At 44.5% G+C, this 24,890-nt stretch overlaps 1 protein-coding gene across 1 annotated transcript; it reads right to left on the bottom strand.

Annotated features, from left to right (window-relative positions):
• Nucleotides 1-322: 322 nt before the first annotated feature.
• lipeb (lipase, hormone-sensitive b) lies at nucleotides 323-24,826 on the bottom strand (the record flags this gene model as incomplete). The annotated part of the gene is made up of 13 exons (XM_079164681.1): nucleotides 323-4,374; nucleotides 4,840-5,106; nucleotides 5,891-6,072; nucleotides 6,932-7,120; nucleotides 8,099-8,326; nucleotides 9,311-9,455; nucleotides 11,924-12,076; nucleotides 12,930-13,115; nucleotides 13,504-13,649; nucleotides 14,792-14,882; nucleotides 15,796-16,080; nucleotides 16,760-17,001; nucleotides 24,736-24,826. The coding sequence occupies 13 exons, from the start codon at nucleotides 24,824-24,826 to the stop codon at nucleotides 3,970-3,972; spliced, it is 2,610 nt and encodes an 869-aa protein (XP_079020807.1). The 3' UTR covers nucleotides 323-3,969.
• Between the last annotated feature and the right edge of the window lie 64 nt (nucleotides 24,827-24,890).

The following is a 24,890-nucleotide window of genomic DNA, read 5'->3' as shown; positions in this document are numbered from 1 at the left end:
AACCATACTTACAGTTCTTGGATACTTTCCATCTCTGTGGAGAGAAATGATAAATGAAAAAGCTCTCTACATTGTGTGTTTATTATTTGATCTGACACTTCATAGTTTAACAAAAGGTCAACCTTTCCCCATGCCCCGACTTAATCAAGATTTGGGTAAAATTAAATTAAGAGTTTTAGGTACTCACAAATAAAAATCAAAAGAGACTATCTGGCTAGCTGGATTGAATTATAATCTCCATTTCTCATTGTTAATGACTTTTAGTCAACCTTTAGTGGGATCAATGGACGGGTTGATTCATGAACACAACAGCGGCTTCATGGGAGAATATATTTATTCAGATAAAAATCAACAAAGGGAAGAAACCAGACTACTTTGTGGTGAATCAGACACCACATTGTAGAACGAAACCTGCAATGAAAATGCAGTCAAAATCAATCAATCTGTAATCAATCAATAAAAATATCTACATGAATCACATAGTTTAATATACATTATTTTTGTATTCACAGGTTTGCACTTGTGGTGTTTGGAATAAATGAAATAAAAAAAAAAAAAGTTTAAAAAAAGCAAGTAAACTTAAAACATCTTTGTTTCCAGTCCATGGTGTGTTTTTGTTTATGTTTAATTTTTTTCAAAGGCTTATCATAATCTATATCAGGATTACATTTTACAGTGCAGAGCAATTTGCATATGGAGAGCAGACAGGCTGTGGCACTGACTAGCACCTGCATCTGTTATACCAGTTAACGGCAAAACACTAAACAGCAAGAACAGCACATCTGTTACAAGACTGTGGCTGCAGTCTTTGGTTGTGTTTCAAAACTAACAATACATTTAGGCTCTAGCTTACTGATCAAATTAGTATTTACCATGAGTAAACAAGTGGTTGAGGTTTAAAACGAGTGTTGTGGTTTATTGGCTGGTACGCCATCTATGAAATCCAACCTCCAGGTGATTCAAACGCATTGCACGACAATAAATGGCACCTCAGCATTTCTGACTGAGGAAACGGACACTGTGAAGAGATGGTGTGACGCTGGTGTGTAACTGCATAGTTTTACTGTAAATGTAGAGGCAGTTAGCTCATAATCTTTAGCAGCATTGTACTTTGCATTGCACTTCAACGAAATCAGCCTGAGGCAAAGAAAACCTCACGCGAGAAGAGCTTCTGAAGAGTAAAGCTGGAGGTATGCTGTACAACCTGATACTTGAACAACCAAACAGACAGAAAAAACAAAAACACTGAACTCCTATAACTAGTTTGCACTCACAAGGACATTTACAGATACAAAGTTGATCTGTGGCTCATCAACAATTAGACACGGACAAAGCAGCAACACTAACTGAAACACTGAATCATACACGTTAGCTCTATTCTGCAGGAAGCATATAAGCTTCGGCAAAACCCCCAATAAAAATAAAACGCTAACACTGCAAGCTTACTTGTCCATAAGACCAGATGGGCTCTCTGGTACATCACCTGCAGTCAGGTTGGCCTGACTGCATGAGTGGTCATTGAGGGTAAGAGGCATACGGGATTCAATAAACAGCAAGTGGGTGAATTTGACACATTTCTTCTACGTTTTCTAACAGCTCACATATTAAAGTTCACACAACACAGGGCCAACAACCAATGGGCCCCGCGGGGCTTCATAGGCGGGGGCGTTTTCAGGATTGATTTAAAAAGTCCAGTCGATATATACCACAGACAGAAAATGTGCCAGAGCGGCTTGAGGTCGCTCTCAACAGGAGATGATTAATACTGTGTGTAGTCTGCTGACTGTAAAGTGCCATTCCTTTCTTTATGTGAACAGAACGCAAAGAGGACGCGCTCACGTCTGAGCTCATGTTTCTCACACACACACACGCACACGCACACGCACACCAATTGAGCCTCACATACAGGCACCCAAAAAAAAAAAAAAAAAAACCATGACTCATATACAAACTTTAAATACATTTACACAGAACGACAAACTGCTGCAAAAGTGCAGATTGAGCATAAGCGGCGACTAGTAAAGCAAGACCAAACGTGGGCCCGTTATTTCCGAGAGGATGAGAGTATTAATTTCTTCGTCTTTACGGCTCCGGTTCTCTCCATCAATCGGACTAAAAATATTGCAGTAAGTACTCGGAGCTGACAGAACTGAGCATGGTCTAATCCCGTAGCATGACTTTGCTGCTTAAAAAATCCTGCTCTTCTACGGGGAGAGGATTTTGCACTCAAGAGCTTCAGCTAAATCCCATTCATCACCCAGCATCCTTCTCTACAGACCTGGCAACCTCAGCTCTGTTACCGGGCAAGGGCAGGACAGCGACAGCATTGTTGGCATCTATATTTAGTTGGACCTGAGAGGGACTGACCCTCCTTTTTTTGTGTACTTCAACGTGCTCTAGGTGGAAACACTTTTAGGAGGAGTGCCCTCAGGTTGATTAAAACAAAGTCAATCTTGAAATGTGACGGTGGGGAGAAAAATACATCTGGTCCACCGGCCACGTTTAGTTGGCCAAATACAAGTGCAGTGGCTTTCACATGGAATCTCTTTTCCTGGTCAGAGTCCTAGAGTTTTGCCTAAAAATCGAAAGAGATCGTCAGGCAGGAAATCCCCCGACTCAAGAGAAGTGGTACTTTGACTCACTGCATACTGTGCAGAGAAGTGGTGTGCTTTTCTTCCTAACATTAGAGAATGTTAACCGATTCTTTCCAGTTTTTAAATAAAAACAATTTACACATTCAGCGTCTTTCAGACATCTGAGAGCAAGGCGTGCTCTTAAAAGAGGGACCCAAATTCTAAAGCAAATACTCTTCGCAAAATAATGCAGCTCAGTGCATCTGCACACATTTCACTGTAGCCATTAATACAATGTAATCATTGCATTAGTTATATCAGCACTAGAAAAAGCACCGAGCAGCGTCTAGACAGGGTACCGCGTCCCTGTGTGGTATTCTACATATCCTCCTCTATCCCATCAGTATGCATTACTGGGAGGAGGACTTGAGTTTAAATGGAAAAGGCCAGGGATGTCTGAGCAGCTGTGCCAAAGAAGCAGAGGTAAATATTGAGCACATTCAAAAATGTGGAATAAATAGCAAAAGATTACAAACAGTATAGTGTACAAATCAACAAACAAACCTGCGATGATTGAAGGATTAAAACACAGGAATAGATATAAAGATATATAAATAGCTAAAGTATTACTACTGCATAGGGTTAATAATATGATTAAAAAACTGCAACAATCTCAAGAAACAAGTGAATCAATTCATCCAGTTTGGAGCCGTTCGGTCGCTTCTGTTTTAGCGTTGCAATTAGATTTAGGAGAGTCAACAGAGGTACTATCCACAAAGTGAGCTGTATTGACTTCCAAACTGGCGCAACGGAGAACACAATGTGGAGTTATTAAGCGTGATTTAGAGTGCCCATTTTGATGGGGGTGGCGCCATAAGCATACAGCGTGCCTACCACTATCCGATTAGGGCCTCAAATGACTGCCTTGTCCGAGATGAATCTCCCATTCAGGCTTCGTCTTAAGTATCTTATGCGCTGCTACTCTATCCAGTATGTGTGCTGCATGTGTGGGCGAGTGCTGGTCTTTGATCTAAGAAGCTGCTAAATTACCATTTTATTCTAAAAACACAATTATCTCTTGTGGGTGTTTTCATTTTGTCTGCCATGCGTCAGTGCATCATGGAGCACAAACAAGTGGCAAGAATGGTTAAGCAGAGGAAGATGTATTTCAGTGCTCCTCTATTTGTTTTTGTCTCTTAAAAACTATTCACCTAGACTGCTGCCCTCTCCCTCTCTGTTTTTAGGATGACTTCTGTCTCTCTGTGTCTCTCTCTCCCTGTCTCCCTCTCTCTTCCTCTCTCCCTCCCTGCCTGCCTTGCCTACATTTGTCTGACTTTCATTTACTCTTTCTCCCTTCACTCCAAGGGTCAACTGCCGTTTTGTTATCTAACCGTATTTACGGCTCAATACCAACAGCGTCAGTATTGTTCTGGGCTGCCACAGCAACTAAGCCCTCCCCATCAGCAATTTTAGACCCCGTCCCGACAGCAAGCTCCCCTCCCTCAATGGAGCCGTTGAAGAGAGACCCGGCTTCCCCAGGAGAGACCGACACACCCCTATCGGTCCGTTCCAGCTTGCGGTGCTTGCGTGGCTCCGGGGGCGTGTCCTTCTGGGTGAAGACGGCGCGAATTCTCTCCACGCAGACGTTGGCAGCCTCCTTCGTCTCCCTGCAGAGCTGCGATAGGCTGAGGAAGCCGTGGGGGAGGTCGTCCACCACGCACAGAGTGACGGGCTGGTCTATGTTCCTCAAACGCTTGGCAAACATCACAGAGTCATCCAGCATGGGGTCCAATGCACAAGCCTGAGAGGGGAGAAGCAAGAGGTGGGGGGGAGCAAATTAGGATTCCCTTCAGACATGTCAAGAATCTTAATGAAGGGATGAAGAAAAGGAAGCCAAGCATCCCAGTCTCTTTTGTCCCCACTTTCTACATTCTCGCCGACTCACTGTAGCCACTTTAAAATCAGCACCAACTTATTCATTTTCATATTAACATCCTTGAGAGAGCAGGCTTCAACTTACAACAATATCATATCTGCTAAACTTGATGAGGATAGAGGATTACACATGCAACCAAATGTAGACAGTTAGAAGGACTCAAATGCTCTTTAATGCACTTATTGACAGCTTACCCAACCACTCGAGTGGAGCGAGCAACCATTAAACTGTATTTAACTGTATAAATTCCCTACTTTCCAATTTCCCTCCACTCGAGTTAAGTAAAGCGCCATTATCCTGTTAATCGTACCAGCTGCTGCTTCATCTTACCACTATGTGTACAGGTGGCAGCCCTTTCAGCATGCTATCAGGAGCCAGCAGAGGAGAGCAGAAGGGATCCTTGACCACTGGAGAGCTCTGCATCGTCATGTCAGATAGCTGCTCTGAGCGCAGCGGCTCGAACCCCAGGGGGAACTCCCTTCGGTGCTCCAGCTCGGATCCCTCCTCTCCGACAGGGGGTGGTATGGCCACTGAAAACAGGTCCCTGGACATGGAGGGATCTGCATCCTTGGAGATGAAGAAATTCACATCCTCCGGCTACAAAAGAAGAGATGAGAAATGAGTCGGGGGAAAAGTCGAAGGAGAAAGTAATGTCAAGGACATAAGAAGAAAGGCATAAAATAGTAGACGGGCAAACTTGATTACAAACACACAAACGGTACTTTGTCCTTGGCTCGGTGCCTGAGAGAGTCTTGGCTGCACAATCCCGATTTCAAGGAGGAAAAGCATATTTAAAATCTTTTGTGTCACCCCTACTGGGTTTTTTTACCCCCCCAAGGCAGCCGCTAATCCAGTCTGCCTGTGTGGAAATACATGCGAGGATAATCTGCAATACCTTGCTGGTAGCTGTGCAACCAAAACAGCTTTGATATTCAGTCAGCATTTTACAGCCGGATCTGTTTATGAGGCACGGGTGACATAATCCCAGCTGAGTTCATCGAGATGAAACATGCACATCACTGCGGGGTACACAACGGTGTATGATAGAGCGCCAAAATATCTCCATGCTGATAAACTGCTCCGCCTCTTAAAAAGGCTACAGCTGGCTGCTAAATCATTTTAAAGGCAAGCTGTATGAAAGCAGAGATAACTTGATCATAAGGGGGGAGGCTGGTGTGTGTGTGTGTGTGTGTAACAGTTATTATTAAACTACAGATCTTTTAATCAATGCAGGTTAAATTCCCACAGCAATCCCTACTAACAGCCAAGTGTTCTCTTAAGCAACAGCCCATAGCCATTTAAGGCTGTTAATTTCTTCTAGACAAGAGCATCAGCTGAGAGCACGCTAATCTCAATGTAAAGATGTTCAAGCGTGACGTACAGTGCGCTCAGAGAGCAGCGGTGCACTGTGAGAAGTAGAATTGTTGTTGGATCCCAAGTCCTGGCATGTCTGGCTCTTCACAGATAATTTCCTGGAGGGGATCTCTGAGGTATCGGAGGCTACGGGGGGGTCGGCGTGAGGAGAAGAGATGGACGCCTCGGAAATGCTCTTCCTCACTGTGTCTAAAAAAAAGAAAAGAAAAGATGGAGACGGGGGGAAATGAATGAGACATTTAACAAAACAAAAATCTAAATGTTTGAGACAAACAAAAATAACCATTAATGACACAATGTATGGTAATATGATGTGTAAAGGATACAGACTCAATAGCAGCTAGAGGACAGGAAAAAGTACACAAATAGTACTACACAATCCCTTATTCTTCCGTTTCCACTTATCATATGTCCTCTGGTTGACAGCCAAAAGCTAAAAGCCTAAAATGCAAATTGGGATGTATCAGAAAGAAGAGAGGGGGAGTGGGTGGAGGATATTTAAACAGTGCTGTCATGGTGATATCATTGGCCCGCCCCGAGCCGTCAAAACACAGCTGTGAGAGTCGCCACTGCTGGTCTCTTCCCAAAGCGCTCCCCATCTCCTATCTCTTTAATAACTGACATCTCAGCGCCACGATGGCCTTTTAATAATGCAGACCCACCTATGACATTATCATCAGTTTGGACTTGCAGCTGTGGGGGGTGTCACCTAGCTAAGGGGACACCGGGGAAATTACGATGCGCCACCGGATTTACGGCGGCTACAATTAACAATTACTGTCACGGCCCTGCTGCTCCAAAGAGGTGAATTGATATGAATGGGCTACAGGAGTGTTACGCAACAAAGGTGGGGTAAAGCAATAATGGATTAGATAAACGTGGAATAAAGGGGATCCATCTCAATAACCTCCACCATAAGGGCTATAAATGAACTTTGGGGTAGTTGATGTTGTCGCTCTCATAATTGGTGTAATAAAGACGTTGAAAACGTGGGCAGCGCGCGCGCACACACACACACCCATCCACACAGCGAGAGGCGGTGGTTTACCAGTGGCTCTCGGGGGCCTCTCTGCAGCTGCGCTGGGGGAGGCTGAGGCGGCTCTGTTGGAATCCAGCAGAGAGTGGATCCAGTTGGAGGCGCCCTGTCGGAAATCTCTGAGCAGCAGAGCCGTGTCTCTCCTCACCAGGCTCAGCGTGCTCGCTTTCTCTACCTGCGCCTCCGTCTGCGGCTCGTTGCCTGGAGCGGGAGACATGGGAGGAAAGAGGCTTAGTGGGGAAAGATAGATGAAGTGAAGAAGTGAGATTTAAGTGGTTTTGTTGTTCTCGAATAAGCATGAATGAGTAACAGAGAAGCAATAGTAGGAAAGATATAATAGTAAAGAAAACCGCTGACAGTGGGTTAAACACTGCAACACAGACGCCATAGTGATGAATAGAACATGATTAGTCTTTTAGTTCAGTTATTTGGCGTATTCGGACAATTACTAGCCCTCCACCGTCCTCCTCTTTATGTCCGACAACAATTTATCAAAAGTTTCTCACATACATTAATGACAACACATGAAAAACAATCTATATGCTAATAAGTTGAGCGGTTGTCAGTGAAAGTTTTTCAGACGTGATGCAACAACTAGAATAAAATCCATAAAGATTTATGATTACATTTATTTTAATATTATACACATCGTGTACTACATGAGGAATTGTGACAACAGTGAGATCCAGGATGAGAGCAAAACAGCTTTATGATCATTATTACCGTCCTAAATCTAAAAAGATTGGCAGCGCAGGCAGTGGTTGAATTGATAAGTCAACACAGAATCTCTTTCAATATTGCTCATCAATGTTCATATAATAAACGGAGTCCTTGTACGTTGTGCTTTAGCTGCTGGCTAGACTTGGTTTGTCATTTTAAGGCATCACTTTGGGCTTTTTATAAATTGTGATATTAGCTAGTTAATCAAATGGAATTTAATAGATTGGAAAGAAAAAATAACATCTTAACTTCATCATTTATCACACAAGTAGTTGCAAGTCAGCATCATTATTGTTAACAAAGCTATAACTACGGTAAAGAGCATCATGTATGATGTGGAGCAGCAGACGGCAGAGACATGCAGAGATGTTTGAAAAAGAAAATCGAGAACAACAGATAAAAGAAGAATCCTGACATGATTCTAAGGACACACTCGCGCACACACACACACACTCCTACCTGCGTAGGCGCTGAGGCACCTGGAGAGCACACTGAGCGGCAGCAGGGGATCCATAAGTGTTAGCAGACGGGAGGGCGAAGCGTAGGCAGTCAGCAGGGTAGCCGGGTAGACTGCAACAAGGCCATCTGGCATCCGCACACCAAAGGCAGCAGCGCGCATAGATGTCGTTATGCACAAGTTGCCTCCCGCACTGTCACCAGCCAGACACACCTTTTCTCCGGTCCAGCCTGGAGGGGTAAAAATAGCACGGTGATGATAGAGGTGAAGAAAAAGAAGGGAAGGAAAGAGAAAAAAAAGGGGGGGGAATTGGAACGCAGAACAAAAAGAGACTCGGCAGAACTAGAATCAGCCCCAGCGGTTGTACAGTATGCGTCCGCCAACAAGTCAACTTGCAGTTTACATCTGTCCGAAAACATGTTTTGTGAGGTCAGAGTGAACTTGACCTTTGACCACCAAAACCTCATTAGAGGATGTCTGTGCCAGATGTAACAGAGAGAGAGAATGGAGGATTGGACGGATGGACAATCTGAAAATATAATGCCTCCGGCCGTGGTGCAGCCGGCTCAGAGGCATTAAAAAGAACTGCATTTTCTGAGACTGTGTGAAATCTGCTGTGGCGCAAGAAAAAGCAACGTGACACACATCCAGACACAGGATCTCTTTTCTCCCCCATAACACTGCTGAATATGTGACGTCGAGAGGGTGTTGACTCGCTGCCAGCCTCGTGGCCGTGGTATTGTCTTCTTGTACTACAACACGAACATATTGCGCCGCGATCACTGGTAATTTTACACAGCGTGCTTCAGCGGGCGGGTGTACCCCAAACCGACCAGATGTCTTTTGTTGTCTGCCTGAATATTGAGCATCACAATTTGTGTGATATTGCAGAACACCGGGTAGAGTGCGAGACTATGTGCTGCAGCGTGATTACTTTCTAAGTGATGAATGAATCCTCTAAACAGGTACAGGGAATGGGTAAACCTAGGCGGGGATTTACTGAGGCAGTCCACGGGACACCTTCACTCTGAAAGCAGCGAGTTTTATCTGCTCATTGATTCTAATAAACAAACTTTCTTTAACATGCCTCGTTATTGAGCATTTCAACTGCATGTATGGTTCTTATTACTTAAAAAGTGAATAGAAAAGGTACAGGAGAGCTTAAAAAAAGCCAGTACTTTGATATAATCAATGATGTGTGATGTGTTATGTACCCAGCAGGTGGTGGTTTCTCAGAGCCCAGCAGTAGGCGTAGAAACACTCCTCCAGGGCCCTTGGGAAGGGGGCCTCAGGGGCCAGAGAGTAGTCCACAGACAGTATGGGGACACCAAGGTCCTGGGACCAGCTCTTCAGATAGGGCTGCACCAGACAGAAGACATGGGAATGGAGGGGTGAAATTATGAATGAAAAACACATGAGACACAACAGCAGCCACAATAAGAAAGAGGAAGACAGACAGCGGGAGAAAGAACAGTGTTGGGAGAGAGACGCATGGGGGTGAACATTAAAAAGAAAGGATAAAAAGTTATGAAAATAATATGTCCCTCTGAAGTCATCTGTCTGCTTTTTGATTTACTGTCTAGATGACGGCAGAATGAGCGCTGCCCTCCCAGTCACCTTCATTTTGTTCCTTCTCATACAGCAATAACAAAAAGGTGCCCACATGTCCTAGTTTGCTGGGTAAAAAAGGAGAAAAGACTAAGACAGGGGGATGGTGTGGCTTTACAGGGATAGGCTACAAAAACCACTCTGTCAGAATACAGAGCGTCTCGCTTTTTCTTGTTGCTATTGTCAGGATAAGTGTTTTTACTATGCTTATGCCAATCTAAGGCAAGTGCTTCACAACTGCAATGCAGTGACCTTGAAAAGGCATCATCCAAATGTTCCTTCCACAAAGCATTTGTCATTTCCTTCATCTTCTCCCAACACCTTTTTGACTGGCTGCGACAGGGCTGGCGGTGAAAGCGACAGCTCTCCATCCACTCACAATGCCCGGAAAAGCACAGAGTGTGTGTGTGTGTGTGTTGCTTCACCTACCAGTGATTCAGCATGAAAAAAAACAAAGTAGCAGCTCCAGCAGTCAGCTGCGCTGTCTTTAAGCCCTACTTGTCACAAATCTTACAGTGAGACCGCTGACACGTGAACGTTCAAGCACTGTTCAGGTCAGTGTTGGTTTGTATGAAAAAAGTAGACCGAAAGGTGGTGTGTGTGTGTGTGTGTATGTGTAAGTAAACAACAGCCATTGTTGCCAGTGAGGGTCCATGGACGGGTGTGTCAGTCAGACTGCATAAAAGGAACAAAGGGATCACAACAAATGGCCCACCGGGCAGAAAAGAGGTACGTGTGTGTGTGTGTTTTTGTTGGACTGGGACCAAGGCTGGTTAATTCTACACGATGAATCAGGAAACACACACACACTCTACTCACAAAGGAAAAACACCAATTCAGAAAGTCCCAGATCTGTTCTCAAAGCAGGAATTAATGGGAGCTGCAGTCCCACTCACTCTCAGACAGGCAGAGCAGTTAATCTGCAAGTTTATACCTCTACTGGGATATTGTGTGTGTGTGTGTGTGTGTGTGTGTGTGTGTGTGTGTGTGTGTGTGTGTGTGTGTGTGTGTGTGTGTTCGTGCCCAAGTTGCTAGATGCCAGCACATCCATTCCTGTGATCTCAGCATAATTGGGCCCAGAGAGCACCAAAGGTTCCTGCCACTGAAGTCCAACTCTCCTCACCCAGACAGGATCGAAGCAAGGACACAGGACTAGAGGACATCGTACAAAGGTCTTCTGCCCTAAGAGAAACTTTTTTTTAAATGTTCTACTCTCTCTTTCTTGGCTTTGCCTCAGGGATTAAGAGAGCAGAAGGCATCTAGGAATATTAAGAAGGAGGTGAGACCATGTTGCCCAAATAAGACAGGAGGAAGATGTTAAAAAAAAAGGACACAAAGTGAACAAAAAGGATTTTGTGAGATATTAAAAAGACTGCGAGGAAGGCTGTAATAAGGAAGGCGAGCAAAGAAGGATAGTGTGACAAGTCTTTCATTAGTGCCTGGCCCCAGGGTAATCTTTCTCTGCGGGGTTGTACAGTTCTCTGTTTAATTCAACACGACAGCCCTGTTCACCCCTGCCTCCGATTGCTCCCTCTCATCCTCCGGTTGCTACAAAAAGGATGCCCAAGTCCGTGGCGATTTCACAGAGCCCTGTCTTGTGGTAGCTGTAAGCAGCCTGATGACCGGACCGGCGTCGGACGAACAAGGAGACGTCGAGGCAAAAACTGCGTTTTATGGATTAATGAGAAGAAAGATCCAACATCATTTCTAAAGACATGAGGCCAAAGCTTCGGGAGTGCGTGTTGGTGTCCCTTTTTCTATCACAGTGATCTAGATATTAAATCTAGGACATCAGCTCCTCCTTATTAAGAAAAAAACACAAAGGGACGAGGAAGAAGTGAATGACAGGAAGCAACGATTTGCATGAAAGAGAGGAGCCATCTTTAAATTATACTATACAAGTTTTCAGGGATTAATTAACGGATCATTACAGGTCAAACTATTGACAATAACTATTAACACTTAAATTGGCGAGAAAACTCAGCCAGACTTTGAAGCACTGCAGGGATGAGAAGGTGAACTGGGTTAGCGCTTTGTCAATAATGTCCAGGTATCCAATGGTGGAGGTGTAGTGTTGTCAGCGTTTGGATATGTAGGTGTCACATTTTTACCAGCTGTTTAATTATAAATATCACATACAAGTCAAATACCGTCCCATGCCTCTGGTTCTGAAGAGGGAAGCCAATGCAGGAGTCTCTAGTTAAAGCGTAACATCTCACCTCATGTGACTTGGAGGTCTGGGCCACAAATCCTCCCCCATGGAAGTGGATCAGGAGGCAGGGAGACGAGGGGAGGCGCTTGGTCTTCAGCCCCAGAGACAGAGAGATGGCGCCGCCCTCAGAGCGAACGAGAGACAGCAGAGCCTCGCTGTCCTGGAGAGAGGGAGACAGAGAGGTGGTGGAAAAAGGAATGAGAGAACAAAATGAGAACAAATCCCATACAAATGAGAAAGAACATCACATGACGACAGATGGTGATGTTCGCAGCACTCCGACAACTGTCCACAGACTGCGTGTTTAATGCAAACACAGCCTTGTTTTCATTCTCAAGATATTTTATTACTAGTGTTAGCAACAGGGCTTCTTTTGAGAGAAAGATTAACTAGCTGTTCTGCAAAAAGCTTGCTGCCAGCCTCTCCCGAGCCTGCATGAACGCACACTAATTCCCATTCATTAGCAGAAACAAGGAGGGTGGGAACTTGTGGCAGAGAGGGAGTTTTTTTTTTTCCGCTGATGCAGGCTTGTATTTTGCATCATTAGTAAGAAAGACACCGTTCTTTTGTTGCAGCGGGATCAATGGCTGAAAGTGTTTGTTGATAGCCATGTCTGGTTGTGTGCTAAGCTACAAAGAAAGGAGGAGTGCAAGCTCGGCTGGCGAGAGGGAGGGAGTAGAAAAAGTGATGCCTATGATGGAGAAGTAGAAAGAGAGAGAGATAACGAAGGGGATTAAGTCCATGAGGATAAGTCGGAGCTGTCGCTTGCTCTTGCTCGGAAAAATACCAGATATGCTTTTGTATATTGTAGGAATATTTTAAGAATTTGTATGATTGCAAGGTGGTTTAAAAAGAGCCAGCGGAACACCGTCATAAACTAGGTCACACAAAAATACTTGCAGAAAATACAAACGCTATCTAGTTTTGCATAAAATCTGACATAATGAAGCTTTTTTTTTTATTGCATATTCCATTCTGCCACTACAGTGTGAACAGAATAACGATTTAGATACCTGTCCTTCACGTAAGTCATAGGAGATGAGCCTCATCTGAACTGGAGCGGTGCCGATGTGTGCTGATGGTGGAGCTATAGTTACAGATGCTCTGTGGTTGGCCATCAGGGGAAGGTCAAAGGGCACAGGGGGCACAGAAAGAGCCCGGTTCACCTTCACTTGCGTGGATGTCATACTGGCAAGACTCTGGAGGAAGAGAGAAAAAGAACAAGATATACAGAGAGCGAGAGAGACAAAGAGATGGACGGGAGACAGAAAGGCAGAGAGGAGTACAAGTTACAGAGCGAGTCAGGCCACTGGAGAGAGAGAGAGGGAGAAACTGGATGAATAAATCATGAACCCTATTTAATAAATTGAATTCCACTCTATTATTACTAACGGTCTATAGGCCAAAATACATAATGATAGAAAGGTACCTTCACCAGAGGAAAGTCAAATATTCTTGCTACAGTTTTTATATTAAAAAAAACTTTTTTGTGAGCATGGGTTAGTGGTAACAACACGGGTCGATTACAGATGTCTTAGGAGAGTGAGAGTGTGTGCGCGTGTGCGTGTGCGAAGTAAGTCTACTCACCGACAGGACTTCGGTCTCAGTGATGTTCCAGAAGCTCTTCCAGAAATGGACGTCCAGGTTCTGGGTGATGCGTTCAAATTCAGCCCCTCTCAACTCTGGGTCGATGGCGTACTTCCCCGAGGTGAAGAAAGAGCTGGCTGCGACGCCTGGAGGAAGACACAATGAGGAGGGTAGAATAAAGGTTAGGACACACCAGAGACGAGGTGGTGGAAGAAAAAAAAAAAAATAGAATTCGTTGAAAAGTTACAAGTAAGGGGAAAGAAAGGGGAATGTTTATGGTTGAGGATGGAGTCAAAATGGAGACAAAAAGTGATTGGTACAAAAAACAAAAGAATAACGGCGATGAAAACAACAATTTCACAAAGACAGAAACAGGAGGGACAGCAGGAACAGAAAGGGAAAATGAAAAGTGTAGTAAGTGACTGGATAGAACAATAAAATTCGAAAAAGAAATGCACAAACAATGCAAAAGAAGGAAGGAGAAAGGCTGGAAGGAAAGGCAGGTGGTCAAGAATCAGAGATAAGGCCCTAATTAAGAAAAAAGCATCAAACTCGACATGAACACAGATGTTTCAGACCTACTGTGCTAATGTTAAAACCAAAGAATTTCATCCTGGTATTGCTTTTAATGCTCTGCAAGAAATCAAGGATGGGCAGAAAAGAGAAAGGGAAGCAATCGCCCTTTCAGATAACGTCCATTAAATCTACAATACAGACACAGGACAGCTAATGCCGCTTAGGAGCTGTAGGACAGAAGCAGCTTCTTCATGTAGCCTGTGCTCACTACAGAGGACTACCATGAAGGGGTGAGAGGGTTCCAGTACACTCACCATATGGTGCAATACCTCCTGCCTCCACTGCGGTGCAGCACAGAGCACAAGAAACCATTAGAGCCGAATGATTCCTTTTTGAATGTTAAATATTTACGTGTGTGTGTGTGTGTGTGTGTGTGTGTGTGTGTGTGTGTGTGTGTGTGTGTGTGTGTGTGTGTGTGTGTGTGTGTGTGTGTGTGTGTGTGTGTGTGTGTGTGTGTGTGTGTGTGTGTGTGTGTGTGTGTGTGTGTGTGTGTGTTCTTCCATCTTTGCCTCTGTACATAATAGTGTGCTTGTTCAAAACATTCTGAAATATAGAAGAAGCACAGCAGCTAGCCCTCGAGCATCTACAATTCAAGCACACAACATCAAAAAGGTACACAGACAGGGGCCAAGGAGCAATGTGAGTAAGACTCGTGCGGATGAGTACGATCTGTGAATGAGAATTTAGGTGACCGGATGATGAAGATGCTGACCTATTCCAGACTGATGGCGTTTGTAGTTTTCTCCAAAGGCCACAAGGCCAATAGCGATGGTCTGGAGACAGGGACGAATGGCCGGAGTGAACTGGGGGCAGAGAAAAAAACACAACAGAGACTTTAAATTCTAATCTAAAAAAGGTTACAATCAAAACTGCTGTCATTCGACCAGAGAAAGTGAAATATAGATGATGGGATATCAGACTATCAGAGGAGTCATTATACATTGATGCAGACAGTACCAGGGCGGTTTCATCATTAATTCCCTTTAGTTTGATTTTGACCTCCGTCTGCTGAGGGTTGAGCCTCTCTAGTTAAGCTCAACTAAGAACAGAGACTATGGCTGGAAAGAGAAGCCATTCCTCTGCCCCTCTAAATCCTTTACTCGTTACTTTTTACCTGCAGGTTTGGGCAGCACGAGTCATCTGTAGGTCTGTAGCGCTTTCCTGGCTTTAAATAATCACACTTCAGACCGCTCTTGCTCTCTTTTCAGGGTCAATTCCTTTAGTCTGGTGACAAACTAGACCCTTGCATGTTTTCTTTTGTCATCTTTGTTCAAAATGGAATACTCTTTTGATTGACAGGCTACTAGGGGGACTTGTGTGGGGAGCTTTATTCTGTACATGACAGGTCCTGTTAATATAACAATATAAAGAATGTATTTGGAGCTACAGAATGTAATTTAGGCGGTAAGATTAAGTGTACCTTTGCCAGAACTCTAGATGTTGGTACATTCAGTCTGCATGTGTGAAGTGAGAAATGGCGGGTTTGAGGTTGCTTTCATTTCCCTTTTCTCTGCATTGTTGTGAGAGGCATCTCTCTAACTCTAACCTTTGTGCACATTTAAGTATTTCCTGCCTCTCTTTCTTCCCAGCTTCCCATTTTCTTAAAAAAACCCAGTTCAGGACCATCCTGCATGAGGCACTGCTATTTCTAAGCCTCCCTTTTTTCTTTTCCGCTCTTCCCGCTCCCTATCCCGGCACCACGAAGCCTCGTCTCACCTGAAAGCCAAGGCAGCGGCCGTAAAAGCAGCCCTTGTGCATTGACGAGTACTCGCGGATAAAGCTCTCACTGAGGCCACTTTCATCCTGGAAAAAGAGGTTGCCGTGGCTGTTGTCGTGTAGCATGCGCTGAGCCAGGTAGAGCAGGGCGCGCAGCTGGCACAGAGCGTTGCAGTAGGCCTCCATCTCCCCCGCGTTGTGCGCTACTCGGAAGAAGATGCTGCGGCGGTTGGCGGTGATGTAGCGCCCCTTCTGGATGATGTGGAGAAGGCAGCAGCGCAACACCTGGAAACAGGATAAAGTCTTCAAGTCTTGTTGTATTCTTGAGATAATGATTGATAAACCTTCGCATTTCTTTTCTGCATAGTATTATGCCTTATAATAAACTCCTAGTTCCTTAAATGAGCCAAGTCCACCTGGTCTGCTTAAATTGTAATTAAGATTAGGGTGGTCAGCTTGAAGGAGGAAAAAGAACAATGTAGGACAGCTTGCCCTGAAAGAGAGCATGTGAAAGGCCTGCTGCTTCAGCAGGATCGTACCGATTAGTCTGAGTAGCAGTGTGGGAATGAGACGGATTCTAAATGTTGAATTCAAGGGGCAAGGAAAGAGAGCAGCATTTGTTCCCTGCTCTGCTAGAATGCAGCCACTGAAGGTCATGATGTTTCATCAATAACTGTAGAAGATAGAGTACAGTAGGTACAGTAGGGGGTAGATATTCTGCAGCTGGAGGAATTCATCCAAACCGATTTGCAGCATAAAATCAATCTGTAATACAAATGGGCCGCCCTTGAAACAAAGCGATATCAAGCTGGGCTGGTGAGCAGTTTCTCACAGTGTCGGGAGAACATCGATATTGCGGTATGGGGGCATATTATTCTCATAGCTGCACTGGTGGGAAATGAGAACACACACAGAAAGATCCAAGACCTGACTCACGCGCACGCCAAACATCCCCGAAGCTTACCTTGACCAGTGAGCGGTAGCCGTTGGCGGGTATGTGTGGGTCAAAGTCAAAATGATGGTAAACTGCGGTGAAGCCAGAGACGACGGGCTCCAGACCGCGAGCGTGCTCCTTGATCAGCTTCATGGTGTCCACCAGGCGGCGGGCGGCATCGCCCTGCGAGCCCTTGGCGCCTCCTGAGAAGAAGGTGGCGTTCTCTTCGCACACGCTGTACAGGGCCGCGAACACCGCCTTGGTGTCCATCACTAAGAGCAGCGAGATAGAGAAAGCAAGGCAAGAGGTGGAAACAGAAATCAGTCGCATGTAGTGACGGTTGAACAATTCTTCATGCGAGTCTTTATGTAGTCTTGCGGGGAAATTCTTTTCACATTAGGCAGATTGCTGACATAGGGGGCTTATATCCCAAGAACACCCACTGAACACCTTCCTGATCCCGGTGCATACTCAATGTGTAAAATTAAAAGGATTTTTGCTCTGTGGTTAGCTGGCATCAGGTCCTGCAAGCATTAAAAAGGAGCACCTTGATCCCCATTATGCGCCACACCCACATTAGCATGTAGACACTGTACAAAGTGGGGTATCATTGGATATATCCTACATAATGTTCTCTTTCTCCTATTAACTAATCCCCCATAGCCCGGCGTATAGAAGTTCATTGATTGAAACGAGTTAAGCCTTTGCAATTAAATGATGTAAAGCCCGGCTAAGCAGACAAAATCCACCGAGATCTAGGCAGACATGCATGGTACGGGAGGAGGAGGCAGAGAGGCCCTTTGCTAACGTCATGCTGCTGGGGGGGAAAAAAACAAAACACTGATTAGTCATACACTGACACATCAACACACTCACATAAGAGTCCCAAAGGGAGGTATATAGCTGACAACAGTGTGCCCATACCCCTTGCCCTAATGCAGCATAACACAGATCTCGTGCTACGTCCCTGTTGGATTCCTACTGAAGCGCTGAGCTCTTCTGTCGAGTCACCTGAGACCTCCCGTTTCCACTAAAGCTAAGCCTGGGAACTAGCAGGTACTTACTGTATAGGGTGACGGGCCCGCTGAGAGACGGAGGAAAGCGGAGCGGGGCCGGTGGCCACACACAGAGAATAAAAGCAAAAATAACTGAGACGGCAGTGCTTTCCTAATAACAGTTTTTTTAAAAAGGGAGGAGAGGACACGGAGAAGAAAAAATAATTTCTCCGTTATGGATGGGTGTTAACCGATTTCCTTGCAGGGCTGAAGTACATTTATGGAGACAACAGATAGTGATCGGGTCCTCCCAAATGACATCAGCCGCCCTTGGAATTGGCACACAACCATCCTCAAACTTTTGCTATTAAAACTTCTACTGAGGCTGCTGCAATGAAGCGATGCAGAAAAAAATAAATAAACAGCACAGTAGTTTCTCCACAGATCCCCAAAGCAACATCTTGTGCAGCGCAGATTGCCTACGCACGCTCAAATTGAACAGATTCTACAGGTGAAATATTGTTTTAAGGGGTCAAAGAAATAATGGAGCCTTTATCGCAGAATTATTCCGCTATTCAGGAAGAGTAATGGGAGAGGCAATTTCAGTTTGCTGGGAGGAATCACAACCCCCTTGGCATCTGGGAAGAGACATTGATCAACCAGACAACTTCTTCGCCCGTCACTCCACTTCTCTTTCAGGGATGACTTTCTTACCGCAGCCTACAAGACAAGACAGCCTTCTATATGCACGCTCTTCCATGATGTTAACGGTTTAGCCATGCCGAGCCGTTCCTTCCACGTGGCACTGGAAAGCATGCCTCGTCTGAACACACCCAAAATGTCACAGAGTTCAGCCTCGTAACATGTCAGAAATAAATGACAACTGTGGTAATATGTCTTTATAAAAGGCCTACTGTATTTAGTTATTCATGTCCTCCGAATGCGTCTCTATGACAAGCCGCATCATCTGCAAACAGGAAACCCTGTGTGAGTGAAATCCTTGGCCCTGGGTTAGAGAAGCAGCAAGAACAAATCTGCAATGTCAAGTATTATGTATTGCTGCGAAGCTAAGAAAAGCAGCTTGGGGCCAGGATATCACAATCGATTCAACCATGTGAAAGGAACACTATCTGACATAAACTTGTGACATTTTCTTCAAAGAAAATAACTAAAACAGAATTGACACGGTGCTAGTTATTAGATTATAATCTAGAATAGACTATTGACAACTGTTTCCCTAAACTGCCTCTGGACAGCAAGACTTGAATTTGTGAACTCTGGTGACTGTCGAGTTTGATTCAATGACAGATAAAGTGGCAAACCTTAAGATTTCAGTCCTGGTCGAGTTATAATTTCTATTGAGTGAAAGCACAGGAATTGTGTTTCGAGTTTAGCAATCTGGATTCTCAGAGTTCACAGCTCTAAATGAACAAATGTCCCACCCTATCCCAGTAACATCTCAACTGGTTCTGTCACTACGTTCTAGTTGTTTACTTATCAACCGTCTTTGCGGGAGTCTCCACGGAACAACATCACTACAGTTTATTCATCTTAAAAGAGACTACACAACAAAACAAGACTTAATACCTTTCAATTGAACCAATACAAAACACATCTGGGCTCATCGTGTCATGCCCTCCTTCTGCTGTCCGGGTCAGGTTCACACTCTTGGCAGGTCACCGGATATTTGTCTGGTCTGGGCAACGTTTCTGTTTATCTTTTAACCATGTTTATACATGCTGGGTTCAAAGTAAGTTTATATAGAGGTCTCGTACGGTTATTCTACAACATAGTCCCTTGACCCCTTGACCCCCCACCCTCATATTTGGCGCCCATCGTGTGTTTGAGCAAAGGCCGGGGCACCTTCCACTTCTCTAGCCAACCGGCAATCACGCCAGAGGCCCCATATCAGACTTTATATCTCATTATAGATTTTTTATTTATAGCGTGATTCTCACTTGTGTGATGGAGTGGGAGTGTCGGGGGTCCCCTCGATAGAATCCACGTCTGTGGCAGAGGAGGAGAGAGGGTGAGAACTAGAAGTCGTTTGGGGTAATGATTCAAACTGACAAGAAGAACCAGCGTAAGGCAGAGCTCTCCAGGGCGGCCCTGCGTGTTGGCCGAACGCCCAGCGGGTTATATGTGAAAATGCGGAACGGTCCCTGTGCGTCTCTAGCTCATGAGATGAGTGTGCTGTTCATAAAGCAAAATTCTGTAAAAGAGGATACAAAAACTCCATTAGGAGTTGGAACTCTAAGGTAAGTAAAAAAAAAAAAAGGATAAAAAGAAGTATAATAGAAGAGAATCTGTTAGAGACTGGTTTCTGTCTAAGGCAGGAAGCTATGCTAACTAGAAACTCAGAATTTTTGTGTTACAAAACACACGACTGCAACCATACTGACAAAGATACCATAAAGAAAAAAGGACAGAGGTCATAAAGGGAAGAGATATAACTTCCTATTTAAAAAAATTAAAATAAACCCCCGGAGTAAAGTTGAATAAGCCTCTGGTGGGATGAAACAGAGAGGACGTTTTGAGTGGACAGCAAGCTGCCCAACAATAGGAATCACTCTGAACAAAGACTTGAGTACAAGCAATCAAAAGATAAAGTTTACACAGAGTCAAAGTTTAGACGGACTGGGACCACCGACTATTAATGACCAATAACCCGGGTGGATTAGCAGGATTAGTTTACTCATATGATTATGTCACTTTATGTGCAAAAAAAATAAATAAACTCATTACGTCAGCATAAACCTGGAAACTCCAAGAGACGTGCACAAAGAACATCTATAAATACACATGCATCTGTCTGCATAAATACAAGCAGCAGTGTGGCCTTAAGGGACGCATGACTGCCTTGGTCAAGCCGTCACCCACACGCCATGCTGCAGGACCCACACGCCATGCTACAGGACCCACACGCCATGCTGCAGGACCCACACGCCATGCTACAGGACCCACACGCCATGCTGCAGGACCAACAATAGCAGTCGAACCAGTTTGGGCGAGCGGCCAAAATAAAAATTGCGTTGCTTAATTGGAGCTGTGGGTACAGCTCTCTCAGCTATAGGAACACCAACAGGCCATATGTTGACAGAGTAAGCTAGGCATGAACTTTATGGACCCCTGGATCAGCATAAGCCGCTCTAAAACTTGATAATGAAGCCGGCGTGCACATTACACCCTTGTGTAACTGCAGCGAGTACATCACATGCAAATACTATGCAAATGATCAGTAATGTGTAACCAGCTCAATCTAACCAAGAGCTCAAACATGCCGTGGCCCAGTGAAGACTTCACCTTAGTCAGACGGAGAATAATGCCTCAAACAGAGAAACAGTGAAGCTGTCAATACACCATCTAGAGGGAAAGCATGACTCACCTGAAGCCCCATCACCTCTGCCTTTTGTGCACCAGCAAATGTTCCGAATATCTACGTCTAGTTGCGTCAGTACCAGCATCACCCCTTCCTGTGTTACCGACACAAGCGGTAACTGTAATCCCTCTGCAGCCACTAAATTGCACCACACCACATTAAAGATGGATGAGAGGTATTAATAAGTCATGGACAACAAACCAACACCAGTGACATTACAGGCAAATAATGACTCCTGCGGGGCCCACATGCAGTGTGAATTGAGCGTTTGTATTAAAAGCTACCCGCAGGCTGCTGCTGGCATAGCGTACAGTTGATGGTACGGGCTAACTACTGGAAAGATGGAAAGGAGAAGAAAAAAAAAAAGGAAAAGTGTTTACCAGCATCTGAGTTTAAGGCTCTGTCCTCGGTCTCCTCTCTTCCACGAAAGCAATGAGAGCATGGAAAAGAAGAAAGAGAGAATGAGAGAAAGAGAGGAAGGAGATGGAGCTTCCTGATTGGTTGTTCTCCCTTTCACCGGCTGTCACTGCCTCATCTTTACAATTGGATGAGGCTCCTCTCCTGTCAGGCTGTGTGTGTGTCACAGACTGTCATAACCAGTTCTACTCGGACGTCATGTGTTGTCCGTTTCTTTCTTTCTGCTCCTCCCACTGAAGCCACAAGACAACCACCGTCCCAGTTAACTTTCCCCTTGTGACGCTATTTTGCTATTGGCTGTTCAGCTTGCAACTCCCCCTAACCTTCTATCTAATTGGCAGATCATGTACAGAGAGACATTGGCGGAACAAAACCATGAGATTATCAGATAACAACTTTTCTGGATGTGGATTTTTCCTTTTATTGCATATTTAATTAGGTCACAAATCAAGTGCAAACAAACAAGAGGTAAAACTCAATAAATCAGTGTGTTAAAAGGTTCATAACCATAATACGATGAGACACTAATATTTAAGTGCTATGGTTTGGTTAGACTTCTGTGTTTTGAGCAATGTTCATGTAGCACCTTTGAACATATATTGTTGTTGTTGCAGCAGAAATTAGCTCCGTGTTCCAGCTGTTAAGAAATATGTTTGCCAGAGAATGCAGAACATGGACAGCATGTGCAGAACCAAAACAAAGGGACAAAATGTAATACAGAAAAAATATTCCACTGGAGGATGCGACCTCAATTTAGACTTCTTCTTGGCTGATATCACAGATGGCAGTTCCATAACTCTGGAGGACTGACACACGACCCCCTCACCCACTCACAGAAACAAAGAGATAAACACACCCAGGAATAGTGAGACACAGACACCAAAGTCCCACTTGTTGGTCTCACTGCTTCTTTATGTACATCAGGCGTAAAAGTGTCAAAAGCTTCGACTCTGGAATAGACTTCTGAAGATGTCTGATCGGATAATTAAAAAGATATTTTTAAAAAAAAAGACATGTTGCAGCCATCCCTGGGCTACGGGTTGGAAATCTATGTTTAATATGAATAATTTGTATTGTTGTTTACTTTGAGATATTAAAAGGATTAGGTGCAAACGTAATTAAAGTTAACTTTATGAAATTTGTGTCCACTGCAGCTGTATTTCTGGTGTCTTATAAACCCACGAGGGTTGGACACGTTATGTGCATGACATGAAAATAAAGAGATAAGATATATATATATAGGCTTATTTCATGAAAGACATTTAGACTTGTCACAAGAGGAAATGCACAGGTGTAAATAATGACCGATATCTTTAGTTTCAGGGTCCTGGTATAATGCGTCATGACTTACTGGGATACCTATAGAATGGCACCATCATTTATCTTATCAGTAAAATGTTCCCAACTGTGAAACATCAACAGGTCTGCTGATAAAGGCCTATAGGCCTGTTAATCATTTTTAGCTATTTTCTCAGTTTTCTCAAAAGCTAATCTGTACTTCTCTGTGAAGAACCCGTCATCTGTACATTCTGATGCAGATCTGGGGCCAAAGTCAGATGGGGTATAAACATTATATTTAGATAAAACATGTTATAACATGTTCCGTCATTGAAATGTATAGTTGCCACAGTCATGCAGTCTTGTTGGAGATATGTGTGCTATGAGAGCACTTTCTAAATGTTAAAAGGATCACATTTGGAACTTACATTGTCTTGTGGGCTCCTGATTTGATTGGAAAAGAAGCAGTCAGGCTGGTCCTTCCAAACAGAAAACGTTAAGCTTCTCTCACGGTCTAGTTTAATGTTGAGCTAATTCTTAATGTCATTATGATCAACTGTGCTGATCTTGTCAAGGTCGTTGCTAATGTGTGGCTCTCTTACGATTGCTCTTTATCAAGCCTACACAGACGCATTCAAGATGTAAAAACTGTGTAAAGTACATGAAAACACGGAGGCTGTGCCGTGAAGTGGAGCTCACTGTCACAGCACAAAGTCCTCATCTATCTATGCAAGTAGAAAGTCTCAACACGCGTCATGTGTTGAGTCCATACAGTGTTAGAGGTGTCTATAGGAAGCGGGCTGTAAAAATAGCTAACTTTGAGAAGTCCACAGGCAAGAGGAAGCGCCAACAGCGGGGGCTCTGCAGTTAAGGAGGCTGTGACCCTTCTCCCAGACAGAGCACCTTCAAACGCACAAGGCCAAACTGAACAACAGGAAACTCTCAACAATGAGCCTCCACACCACCCCCCAACCGCCACCACCACCACCAAATGGGACACATAGGGCTTCCCTTCACTTGTATAATGCATTGCGTTTAGAGAAAAAAGAAAATTGTGAATGTGATCTTAAGGTCTGAATAAAACAGAGTAACTCTTCTAATCCCATTATACAGGCCTAAGTCTATTATAAAAGCACCATTCATAAAATAGGCAGCTAAACTGTGCATTACTGGAGCAAAGATACAGACATTGCGTGGCATGTTTTTAGGTTCCTGACAAAGTTATAGAAGCCTTTGGGAATGGTGGGATTGTTCCAGTTACGGCCTTGTTTAAAGGTCATATTAGGGGAGTTTGTTTAGTCATACAGCATCGTGTTCGGTCTGCTCCCTTCTTTCTGCCCATATGTCCCTGCTCTCCTGTCAACCAGGCAGTGATCAGGGCTTCACCAGTGACACCAATTGCGTAATCGATGTATGCCCTGTTGACCCACTTTGGGGGGGGTTAATGCAGTTAGCCTCTATCCCTCTCCCCCCCTTGTTTGGAGTACCTGTTCAGGTGGGTCCTGTCAGAGTCAGCAGCTGAAACTAGGGGCACAGAACGTAAAAAGGGTGAATTATAGATATACAGCATGGGCCATACATTTGTAGTTCAAGTCTACTGCTACAGCAATGACATTACTACCACTGCTACATCTAATAGGACTTTACACATAACACTACTGTAGCTCTTTTTTTTTTTCCAGTAACGCCTTTAGTCTACATGTACATTTCATCGGTTCTTTCTCGTGATGAAGTCGTTAAATACTCGCAGGACCTAGGCAGCTGAGACAGACCCAGCGGCTTAAATCCCAGCCGTTCATTTTGGCTCCTGTAAATGCTAACGCAGGCTAACGGGAGGTGACCGCTCAGGAGCGTCACAAAAGGGACGTTAGTAAAAGGGGGAAGCGACAGGGAGGGAGGGAGCTTTGAGGAAGTCAACACGGTAAAGACAAACTCACCCACTGGACCCTCTTTATGTTTGGACGAGCGTCTTCCATTCACACTTTTCTCAAATCTGCTACTCCCACCACTCTTCTTGCTCGACGCCATCTTCGCCCACTCTGTTTACGCACCGCCTCTCTCATCTCCCCTCCATACCTGCATGCGAGCGCCG

This window comes from Pholis gunnellus, assembly GCF_910591455.1.
Source record: "Pholis gunnellus genome assembly, chromosome: 8".
Lineage (NCBI taxonomy): Eukaryota > Metazoa > Chordata > Actinopteri > Perciformes > Pholidae > Pholis > Pholis gunnellus.
Note: the sequence above shows the minus strand (reverse complement) of the source record. Positions and strands in the feature narration are given on the sequence as shown.